Below are 12,787 nucleotides of genomic sequence, written 5' to 3'. Positions count from 1 at the left end.
AGGCTCTTTTATATACATATATGCCAGAAAAACATTATCTTAGTCAAGTCTTCCTCACTAATCATATAAGTGGAAGTAATGATAAAATCTAAATTTGACTTTTTGGTATATTATAACCCTCAACCCCATGTTTCTTCCCCAGATGCAACAGAAGCAATTAAAATGTATATAGATACATAACAAGTGATAATAAATTGATAAAGACTCATATCTAAGAGTTTTGTAGTTAGGCTGGAACATTACTTGGAAAAAAAGATATAACGTATCACTAATTCTGAGCCTATGATGCTGTTCAAGAATGGTAAAGAAAGAGAAAAACCACTTATATGAGCACTCACTATAATATTCTTTCAAATTCACTTTAGGCTTATTTTTAATCAAATTGATGACTAGCTTCTCACTGATTTCCCTGACCCAAAAAAAAACCTTACTTCCTGACAAGTAGCAATAAAATATAACATGGCCAAATTCACTGTTATGCAGTCCTTACTTGTTGAGTTCTAAGATGCTCACATGCTCAGGTGTCCTTAATATTAAATGCTTTGGTATTGATAGTTAAGACATCTCAAAACATACAGCCTCAGATTTCCTTACTTCTGACCAGTCCAAAGCCACCCACTGAGGTGGACATGACTGGTTATTGCAGGGCTCTTTTTCAATAGGCCGGTGTGTTAAACAACCACTGTAGTCCAGTGTCTCCTCCTCAGAAGGTCCAATCTTCCTGATGCAGAGCACTGCCCTTGTGCGCATTCCACCATCACAAGTCTTGCTACACTCCAACCAATCCCCAATGAACCACCTGCAGCAAGAAGTGGAAGAAACACAGAAAAGCATTTTCTCAGTGCAGCCAGAGGTTTTCAGCTGAGCGAAGGCACTTGTATCAGTGGACTACATCTTTTTCCTCGAAGAGCTGACATGTCAGTGTTGGTTGATGTCACAAGTGAGAGAACTGCCAAGGAAAAGATAACTCACTGTCAGTTGTCTTCTAAAGTGTAGTGCATGGGCTTGGGAGCAGGCAGAACCCAGGTTCTGACAAGTAATGCATTATGTGTTTTTTTTTTTTTTTGGCTGAGGAAGATTCACCCTGGGCCAATATCTGTGGCCAATCTCCCTCTATTTTGTATATGAGCTGCCCCCACAGCATGGCCACTGAAGAGTGGTATAGGTCTGCACCTGGAAACCTAACCCTGGCTGCCAAAGCGGAGCGTGCCCAACTTAACACTAGGCCACCAAGGCTGGCCCTGCACTATGTGTTATTGTTGTTGTTTTGGGGCGGGGGAGGAGGATCAGCCCTGAGCTAACATCCATGCCAATCCTCTTCTTTTTTGCTGAGGAAGATTGGCCCTGGGCTAACACCCATACCCATCTTCCTCTACTTTATATGGGACGCTGCCACAGCATGGCTTAACAAGCGGTGCATCGGTGCGCGCCGGGACCTGAACCTGTGAACCCCAGGCCGCCAAAGCAGAGCATGCACACTTAACCACTGTGCCACTGGGCCAGCCCCCTGCACTATGGGTTTTTAAACCTCTGATTTTTCTCCTTCTTTTTTATTAATTTCTAAAATGAGGATTACAATATCTATCACAATATCGTCATGAGGATTAAGTAAGTTAATATATATGAAGCTGTTAAATGTTTAACAAATGGCTCTTCATGGGAGGTAGGGAGTCCTGATTTGTTGCATTTGTCAATTTTTGTGGCATAAATACCTGACTATCACCAATTTCAAGCTACCACCTTGACATACTGAACATGAACAAGAGAAGACACGCTAATAAAAGGGTCTCAGGAGCCAGCACTAGCTGGCTTAAGCACACCACTGAAAGCTTCTAACATTGTGTCTGGCATACAACAAATAAGAAACAGTAGCTGTATTATTACGTTGAGGCAGAGTCTCCCACAATTAAGGATTTTGTGCTACATGACCACAAAAAGCTAGAGATTTGTTTTCTGATTCCCATAAATGAACATCAGGCTCTGCAGAAAATAGAAGACCTTTACTGTCCTTCCAGGGGCAGGGAAGGCCAGGTATCCATCCTGAAGACATGGACGTCTTTAAAAACTTGCACCAAGTGCAGAGCCCTGAGCTAGCTGTATGAAAACATGGAGTTCCCTTGCTTTGACCTGTTTACTCGTAAAAACACTTCTACACACCTAATGTGAGAAGAAACTAAAATGTTTTAACAAAATGAACATGTCTCACATTTCTAGGTATACCACTCTTTTACCCTAAGGTCATAAATGAACTTTCATATATATAGATAATTTCAGGGGTTTTTTGGTGTGTGTACTACTTCTGCAGGACTCACTCTCTTAGGCACATTAATTGGTCCAAGGGATGTGAATCATGATCCAAATCAGACCAATGAGAATTTGGCTTTACAATTTTTACATCTTGACTAGAGCAAAAGGGATTCTTTCCTTTTCTGCTCACAAAGGTATATAAAGATATAAGAGCTGCAGGTGGCCATGTTTCCTGTCAAGTGGAATTAGCTGATTTGAAAGAACGCACAGGAACTAGAGAGTCCTAATGGTGTTTGAATCCTTGGTTTCCAGCCATTCCTCAAGCTAGGTCCACTCTTATACTTCCCTCAGCTTTGTTATGTAAACCAATAAATCCTCTTATGTGCAGAAGGTAGCTGAAGTTGAAGTTGTGTTATTTCCAACCCAAGTCCTAACTGATATATTATTGTATTTAATTTAATAAATACATGCTGGATGCCTACTATATTCAAGGCCCTGTGCTTTGTTTTATAGAAGAAGAAAGTAAGACCAGTGTTAGGAAAATGGTTCTCCAAAATCATGAAAGTAGCAACGATAGAACTAGGACCAGAGTACCCATCAATTGCTATTTCCACTGAATTTCATTTTTAACATCGCTAAATAGTAGAATCTAGGTTCCGAGCATGAGGTCACAAGACATTTTCTTCAATCCATGATTATAAATCGTGCAACTATCCTCAATGGACATGCTCATGCTGGGAGACTACCCAGAGAGAAGAGTATGAAAGCCTAAGAACACATTTTGCACTATTTCCATGAGTTTAGCTCATTATGCCAGTTTTGTATGTGGAAGATAGTATCTTAGTGAAGTCAGAGTACTAATAACCTAAATTTGAGCCTGTACTTAGCCAAATAAGCCACAGTGGCTTTGTTCATTATTATTTATATTATTGTTACTTATAGAGGGAAATCAGCATTTAGAAATATTGTAATTAATCAGTTTCTCAAACTTAAAATATATCTCTTCAAAACCTAAAAGATTTCAACCTAAAATTCATTTGAAGAATGAAAATTTAATCCTGAAAATCTAACATTAACATTTTTTTCTAAGTCATTTTCCAAAGGAGATTTAAAGTGATTTTCATATTCTTTCCATTTTGTTTTCCACAGATGAATATGATCCCAAGTTGTTAGTACCATTTTTGGTAAAGAGGAAAATGTGTACTGAGAATAATAACTTGTATGCCAGCCATAGTGAAATTCTGATTCAATTCTCAACAGTGATTTCATCACTAAGATTAGGGGATAAAACAGAAATGTGTATAACTCAGCCACAAAAAGTTCAGTCATAGCACCTCCAGCCATGATCTCATTAGGTCTCATAATGTGAGAGGGATGGAGGCCTTCAAATTAAACACAGGTGCCCAGAGTAACAGCAGTGACTCAGGAGGTGTAGCTGTTCTTTGCTGCACGAGGTCAGGGCCACCTCTGCCTTGTTATTCTTCCTCCTCCCTTTTATTGCCAACCATCTCTTAGCCTAGATGCATCACTCTAGCATTTAACTTGGAATGTATGAAAGTAAAAGTATTACCTACCCTCCCAATTTCCCTTCTGACTCTAACTCTGATTTCAGGCCTCACATTCAGTTCCTGTTGCATCTTGATTGCTTACCAAATCATCCCTTCTCACATCTCTCTAAAGGATTAAATCACACCCTAGTTATTTAAATAGTTTTGCAATTTTACTGTTGCATCTACTTGTCTCAGTCTCTCCACTCTCCTGTCCAGTTTAAGACACACTGCTCTCTTCACCTTCACTCTCCGTGTATTTGACCCTCTGATGACATTCTCCTTATTTCTCTTTTTTTCCTCCAAGTTTGGTCATGAAAATATGAACACAAAAATTCTCTCTGGGAATATCAATTGCTGAATCATTATAGTCTGAACAATACCAGGGCTGTTTCTTTTTGAGCTCTTCCCAACACCCAGTGATCAAACTGTCTTCATCCTTACACGTGCCTTCATATTCATTAGACGCTAACAATTAGTGGGATTTGTGTTTGAGTGTCTGAAATGAGTGGCTTGGTGCAGCCTATGTAATCTGATCTACAGTATCCGTACATTAATAGAACAAACAATAAATACTGGGGGGAGGGAATAAAAGAGACACTATAAAAAATTTTGCCCCAACCTAGGTTAACCAGAAAGAACCCATCATAAAACCAGAATATTATTTCTGCTTTTTAACTTAAAGGAAAATGGCAGAGCATGTGAAAATAAACTGATACAGTAGTCCCCTCTTATCTTCAGGGGAAGATTCCAAGATCCCCAGTGGATGGCTGAAACTGGGTAGTACCAAACACTATATATGCTATTTTCTTTTCCCTTAAAGGAAGCACTTGACAGCTTCTCTTTGGTGTATCCAAATTGCTAGCATCACCACTCTTGCATTTGGGGGCCATTATCAAGTAAAATAAGGGTTATTTGAACACAAGCTCTGTGATACCACAACAATCTGATAACCGCGACAGCTACTAAGTGACTAATGGGCGGGTAGCGTACACAGTGCGGATACGCTGGACAGAGGGATGATTCACATGCCGGGAGGGAAGAAGCAGGATGGTGCGAGATTCATCATGCTACTTAGAACTGTGTGCAATTTACAACTTATGAATCATTTATTTCTGGAATTTTCTGCTTAATATTTTCAGACCTCGTTTGACAGCGGGTAGCTGAAACTGCAGAAAGCAAAACTGCAGGAAAGGGAGGACTATCATAGTAGATATTTGGATTAAAAAAGAGAGAGAGAGAGATTTCCCAGCCTCTGTCCCAGAGTCAAATGTCTAATTATCAACTCTTTTTATAAACACAACATAGCAAAATAAAAAAAGTCTCAGAATTTGACAATAATATCTTTACTCAAAGAGAGATTCAAGTATGTAATGTATTAACTACTTACTAAGATACTGAAACTTTCCCAGTTTTTAGAAAAACTTTCTGAACAAAAGGTTGGTAAAAAACAAAAAATGTGCTCATTCCTCAGCTAATTGGAAAATGAAACTAATATTAAGCAGAATCCTCTATGCCCTAAACATTCCATAGTTGAGATATTTTTCTAAATTTTAAAAAATTAATGTAATAAACATCCCTGAAATTGTAGCAGTTGAGAATGTGTCAAAGAAACAAACAAAATTGGAAGTATTAAAGTGCCACCAGACATTTGATTTGTAACTTGCAAAGTTAGTGATGTCTGGTATACAGGTATAATCTCATTTTATTGTGGTTCACTTTATTGCACTTCATGGATATTGCAGTTTTTTGATTTTTTTTTCAAATTAAGGTTTGTGGCAACCCCGCATCAAGCAAGTCTGTCAGTGCCATTTTTCCAACAGCATCTGCTCACTTTGTATCTCTGTGTCACATCTTGGTAATTCTCGCAATATTTCAAACTTTTTCATTATTATTTTATTTGTTATAGTGATCTGTGATCTTTGATGTTACTGCTGTCATTGTTTTGGGGCACCATGAACTGCATCCACTAAAACAGCAAACTTAATGGATAAATGTTGTGCGTGTTCTGATTGCTCCACTGACTGGCCATTCCTCCGTCTCTCTTCCTCTCCTCGGGCCTCCCTATTCCCTGAATCACAACAATATTGAAACTAGGCCAATTAATAACCCTACAATGGTCTCTAAGTGTTCAAATGAAAGAAATAGCTGCATGTCTCTCACTTTAAATCAAAAGCTAGAAATGATTAAGCTTAGCGAGGAAGGCATGTAGAAAGCCGAGATAGGCTGAAAGCTAGGACTCTAGTGCCAAACTATTAGCCAAGGTGTGAATGCAAAGGAAAAGTTCTCGAAGGAAATTAAAAGTGCTACTCCAGTGAACACACGAACAAGAAAGCGAAACAGCCTTATTGCTGGTATGGAGATAAAGTTTTAGTGGTCTGGATAGAAGGTCAAACCAGCCACAACATTGCCTTAAGCCAAACGCTAACCCAGAGCAAGACCCTAACACTCTTCAATTCTATGAAGGCTGAGAGAGGTGACAAAGCTGCAGAAGAAAAGTTTGAAGCTAGCAGAGGTTGCTCCATGAGGTTTAAGTAAAGACGCCGTCTTCATAACATAAAAGTTCAAAGTGAAGCAGCAAGTGCTGATGTAGAAGCTATAGCAAGTTATCTAGAAGATCTAGCTAAGCTCATTAATGAAGATGGATACACTAAACAACAGATTTTCAATGTAGATGAAATAGCCTTCTACTGGAAGAAGATGCCATCTAGGACTTTCATAACTAAAGAGGAGAAGTCAATGCCTGGCTTCCAAGCTTCAAAGGACACACTAACTCTCTTGCTTGGGGCTAATGCAGCTGATGTCTTTAAGTTGAAGTCAATGCTCATTTACCATTCTGAAAATCCTAGGGCCCTTAAGAATTATGCTAAATCTACTCTGCCTGTGCTCTATAAACAGCATAACAAAGCCTGGATGACAGCATATATATTTACAACATGGTTTACTGAATATTTTATGCCCACTGTTGAGACTTGCCACTCAGAAAAAAGATGTCTTTCAAAATATGACTGCTCATTGACAATGTACCTGGTCACCCAAGAGCTCTGACGGAGATGTACAATGTGATTAAAATTGTTTTCATGCCTGCTAAGACAACATCCATTCTGCAGCTCATGCATCAAGGAGTAATTTCGACTTGCACATCTCATCATTCAAGAAATACATTTCTTAAGGCTGTAGCTGCCATAGAGAGTGGTTCCTCTGATGGATCTGGGCAAAGTAAATCGAAAACCTCTGGAAAGGATTCACCATTCTAGATGCCATTAAGAACATTCGTGATGCATGGGAAGAGGTCAAAATGGCAACATTAACAGGAGTTTGTAAATTGATTCCAACCCTCAGGAATGACTTTGAGGAGTTCAAGACTTCAGTGGAGGAAGTAACTGCAGATGTGGTCGAAACAGCAAGAGAATTAGAATTAGAAGTGGATCCTGAAGATGTGACTGAATTGCTGCCATCTCATGATAAAATTTTAACAGATAAGGAGCTGCTTCTTATGGATGAGCAAAGAAAGTGGTTTCTTGAGAAGAAATCTACTGCTGGTGAAGATGCTGTGAAGATTGTTGAAATGACAACAAAGGATTTAGAATATTATGTAAACTTAGTTGATAAAGCAGGAGCAGGGTTTCAGGGGATTGACTCCAATTTTGAAAGAAGTTCTACTGTGGGTAAAATGTTATCAAACAGCATTGCATGCTACAGAGAAATGAAAGGAAGAGTCAATCGATGTAGCAACTTCATTGTTGTCTTATTTTAAGAAATTGCCACAGCCAGCCCAGCCTTCACCACCCTGATCAGTCAGTAGCCATCAACATGGAGGCAAGAGCCTCCACCAGCAAAAAGGTTACTACTCGCTGAAGGGTCAGATGATGATTAACATTTTTTAGCAATAAAGTATTTTTTAATTAAGGTATGTACATTGTTTTTTTAGACATAATGCTATTGCACACTTAATAGACTACAGTATAGTGGAAATATAACTTTTATATGCACTGGGAAACCAAAAAATTTGTGTGACTCGCTTTATTGTGATATTGGCTTATTGTGGTGGTCTGGAGCTGAACCTGCAATATCTCCAAGGTGTGCCTGTACGGGGAAAAACATCACCAGAGATTAGCATACCCTCATCTGTAAAATGATGGGAGTTGGCCTACATTTCTATGATTCTTCCCAGGTCTTAAATTTTGGAGTTTTATAGAGAACTCTGATGAATCTTTTTCTAAACTTAAAATAACAGATTATAGTCGTCCATGAGTAGGGTGCAGTGACTCAAAATAATTGTTAAACATTATATCATAAAAGATGCCATTAAATAAAACCTAGCACCTGGGTAAAAATCTCTCCCCAGTCTGAGCATCCTTTGCAATTTTGCTCATAACTCTCATTATATTTAACATATGTACCTTCTACTATAGTTATTTTTTAATTTATTTACCAAACTAGATTGTCCTTAGGAAAAGGAACCATTTCTCCCAAAGCACATTGCCTTCCACGTTGCAGTTGCTTAAAAAATGTTTTTTCAATTTTTGGTCACAGTATTATCACAATATATGGTACTCTATTGTTTTCACCTTTCTGATTTTCACAAATTTAAAAACCACAGTATCATACAGGAATAATGTTCGTATCCAAGGATTCTTCAGTGAGGTCATATATAGAAATATTCTTGCTATTAAAAGACAGCACGGTCAAAACTGAACTCTTGGCCTTTCTCTTCAGATTCCAACTCAGCATTACTTCCTTTTCTCATGGTGGGGCACTAGCTTCCTATCAGTCATGCTCTTTAATGTCAACTCCTCCCTTTTCCTTTTGCCAATTATTTAAGCCTCTGTCAGGAATCACACCATTTTCACTCAATTCTTCTAGAATCTTGTTTTTTTCCTGTCCCAATCTTGACTACTATACTCTTTCCCATAAAAGAGTTGCTGCTTTGAGCACGTTAATTTTTCCCAGTAAGGCTTCCTCTGGCTTTTTAAGGTCTTCCAAATAAACACTTATTATTTCTCTACCAAAGCCTCTTTTGTCTATTCTTCCTACTCCCCTCTCATTTTCTTTATACAACACAAGGATAAATCTTACTGCCCTCTATTTTCCCATACTCTACTTATAAAGTCTCCAATATGGCTAAAAGACATTTGAAATACTTCATTATTTGAAAAGATGCTTTCTGATAAAAAAAATAACACTTAAGATTTTAAATTAATGGTATTAGGAAAGCAATAATACTTGAAGATAAATATAGATCCTTTCCTCAAAGCAGGCAAATATACTTCAAATAGATTAAAGTTAACATTAAAAAAAAAATTTGAAAATATAATCTTAGAGTGGGTAACGCCTTACTAAACATTACACCAATGAAATAAATAAAAATGTTGATAGTTTTCCTATATAATATTTTAAAACTTTGGTAAGTAAAACTAGATCATAACACCATAAATAATATGGAAAACATATGACAAAGTAGGAAAAAGTACTTGGAACACAGATAAAAGATGTAATATCCTTAATACATTAAGAGTTCATACAAATCAATAACAAAATTATAAATACTTCAGCAGAAAAATGGGACAGGTCATGAAGAGGAAAAGCAAAAAAGAAATAATACAGAGGGCCACTGAACATAATTTCTCAATGTTCAGCCTCATCTGCAACCCAATAAATACAAAATAAAACAACAATTAAATATCAAGGCTTTTTTCCCCATAAAATAGTCAAAGATTCTCTTTAAAATAATAATACCCAGTGTCGTTCAGTTCAGGGAAATGACATTCTTATATACTTAGTGAAGTATACATTCACATATTCTTCCTGGAGAACAATTTAATAATGTGTTTCAAAGACTAAAATATATTTCCAGTAGAAGCAGAAATTCTATTCCTATTCATTTAGCATAAGGGCATAATTATAGAGAACAAAGTTTTAGTAGCAAAAAATGGTTAATGCTGTGATATTGTAAGGGATCAAAAGCTAGAACGCAGCCAAAACTGTTCAACAGTGGAAAACCGATTTAAATAACAATGACATACCTACTAAATGTTGTAGAAGATATTTAATGTTCAAAATATGTTGAGAACTGACTGCAAAGTATGATAAATAGTATAATACCATTTTGTTATATACACATGTCTATGTAGACATAGAAAAAAGACTGGAAATATACACACCAAAATATTAACAGTGGTATTAAAGTATTGTAGGGATTTTTAATTTTCTTCTTTTTATTTATCTGCATTTAAAAAAATTGTATGCTTTAATATGTATTACAAAAAACAAATACAATGATCACATTATCTATCATCTGAAGAAAGGTATCTCCTTTCCTTTCTTCCACACTCATTTAAAGTCTTATTGAATTTATTTTTCTACGATTTTTATGTCTATAATACCAATGTCTGAGAATCTTCTTATATACAACAACTATTCTAAAGAATTAAGATTTCCTCTTTCATAGTTGAATTCAAAGGAATTTGAATTTTCTTAATAAATTAAGAAGGAGCTAAGAAAAAAATGGAGTAATAAAAAGTAATATTTTAAATATATTTCTTTAGCTCTTTCCAAAAAAGAAAACTGTCAGCCTAAATTTTCTTTCTCATATTCTCTTTTTCTTTTTCAAATTCTATTCTTTCACCTCCAAACTTAAAAAATGTTAATAAATAACTTTTTATTTCAGAATTATAAAAGGAAAGGAGATAGGAAACAATTTTAATTACACATGTTAATTCAAATATGTCAATTACCTTTAAACTGTTAAGAAAAAAACTCCAGTGTAATACCCAGTCCCACAATATATGGGAGGCAATGACCAACCACTGAAATCTCAAAGGATATTCGAATAGCGTTTAAGCTTAAACAAATAAAAAAGCTGAGGCCAAAATAGAACAGGTGTGACCACGCCCACTCAGATGCCTTAAATGGCTGATCAAATGCCAAATATAATACTTAAAATCCTGAGTGTCAGGGAATTAACTTGATGGGTTGAGACGTACAATTTCATGAAAATATGTTGAAGTTACTGGAAACATGGGAAGGAACAAAATTAGCCTATGATTTTTGAGCATCACTTTTTGTTTTATATAGTTTTCCAGTCTCTCTTGAGTTAAATATATAAACATAATTGGCAGAAAAGAGGAAAATTAAACATCTTGTCTTTATAATACATATCACAGATCATATTTCTATATTTTACCATTCCTGGATCTTAAGGAATTAGTTACACAGTGATCACATTTTGAAAAGAAGAGACATGAAATTTAAAAAGTCTTAGAGTAAAAACTTCTATCACTCTAGATTCCTTGTGCTCCTTATTTGGTAGCCACTGCCCTAAACTTTTCCAAGAGATTAGTAGTGAATATTTCCCTTTAAGATTCAAATATCCTGGGCCGGGCCCCGTGGCATAGTGGTTAAGTGCTTGCACTGCACTGCTGGCGGCCTGTGTTCGGATCCCTGGCACGCACTGACGCACCACTTATCAGGCCATGCTGTGGCGGCGTCCCATATAAAGTAGAGGAAGATGGGCACGGATGTTAGCTCAGGGCTGATCTTCCTCACAAAAAAAAAAGATTCAAATATCCTGGCAGACACTGACTCTGGACAATGAAAGTTCATAGAGCATTATTGTGTCGGAACAAATATTAAGAAATGCATCTTGCTTTAACCATATTAGGGACCTGAATTCTTTATTCGTTTTATTTATTTTTTTTTTTGAGGAAGATCAGCCCTGAGCTAACATCTGATGCCACTCCTCCTCTTTTTGCTGAGGAAGATTGGCCCTGGGCTAACATCCATGCCCATCTTCCTCTACTTTATATGGGACGCCACCACAGCGTGGCTTGACAAGCGGTGCGTCAGTGCGCGCCTGGGATCCGGACTTGCGAACCCCAGGCCGCCAAAGCTGAGCGCGTGCACTTAACCGCTACACCACCGGGCCAGCCCCTCTTTATCCATTTTAAGTCCCAGGTTTTTGTGACTCCACTGTAGCCATTTTCAGGAAAAGGGATTGCTTCATTATAGAGCTTTCCTCTCCAGTTCTAGAGAGCTTGGGATATATAAATTCATTTGTTTACTGTCTTTTTCTTTATCAATTTCATGTTGGAATAATTAGTTAACCAGGGGGATAATGGTTACTCTGATTTCTCAAAGAAAAATAAAATGCCATTCACACATATTCTGTCTTGCAGTTGTCAATGAGGCAAAATCCCTATAAAGATCAACATCTTCATGATCAACTTAGCATCTTTATCTTTTTTCACATAATCATCGCCTTTTGCTCAATCAAGAAACCTTCCTGTTCTTATAGATTATAAAGTATGGCTCATTGACATCAGGTCTCATATTTTTAAATTTTACTTTTTTTAAAGTCATCATTAAGATGAATGGGTTCTCTCCTTGTGCTTCCCTTTACAGTAAGCTGTAATTGCTAAGTTAATCAACAGAGAGACTGAAGTATACCTTAAGGCCTATGCCCAACTCACAAAAGATAGGATGCCTTAGTGGACAGAACTTAAAACAAGGTCAGCAAATTAAAGCACTGATATTCCATTGCAGAATATTTCTAGATCATTTTAAAAGTCTTTAGGGCTTTAGGATATTTATCCTAAATATCTGGAATAGAGAGGACTGCACACGAATCTACTGTATTTTATTGAATCACAGATACCATTATTTTATGTACCATTAAGAAAGAAAAAAATAATGCTGATTATTATTGTAAGCCACTATCAACTGCCAGATGAATCTCAATTTCAGAGATATTAAAATGTGAAAAGATATGTGCCTTAGAAGTGATGAAATAGGATAACTTCCAGCACTGTGTCAGAACCAACTCCTGAAGTTCCTGTCTTAAAGTAGGTAATAACTGAAACTTATGGATAAATAGGAATCTTTGCTCAGTGAAAGGGGCATCAAAATTCCACCCTCTGTGATGTTTTATCCCCTTTTCTCAGTATAGTTTATTAATATCATATGAATGTATGTTTCCAAGTATGAATATCTAA

At 36.8% G+C, this 12,787-nt stretch overlaps 1 protein-coding gene across 1 annotated transcript in view; it reads right to left on the bottom strand.

Annotated features, from left to right (window-relative positions):
• Positions 1-12,787, bottom strand: part of ADAMTS6 (ADAM metallopeptidase with thrombospondin type 1 motif 6) — a 320,979-nt gene that overhangs the window by 25,653 nt on the left and 282,539 nt on the right. The window contains exon 21 of the mRNA XM_058563973.1: positions 595-799. Coding sequence (XP_058419956.1) covers positions 595-799 — 205 coding nt within the window. The remainder of the gene's footprint in view (positions 1-594; positions 800-12,787) is intronic.

The sequence above is a fragment of the Diceros bicornis genome, chromosome 20, assembly GCF_020826845.1.
Source record: "Diceros bicornis minor isolate mBicDic1 chromosome 20, mDicBic1.mat.cur, whole genome shotgun sequence".
NCBI classification, from domain to species: domain Eukaryota; kingdom Metazoa; phylum Chordata; class Mammalia; order Perissodactyla; family Rhinocerotidae; genus Diceros; species Diceros bicornis.
This window is presented reverse-complemented; position numbering and strand designations above follow the sequence as displayed.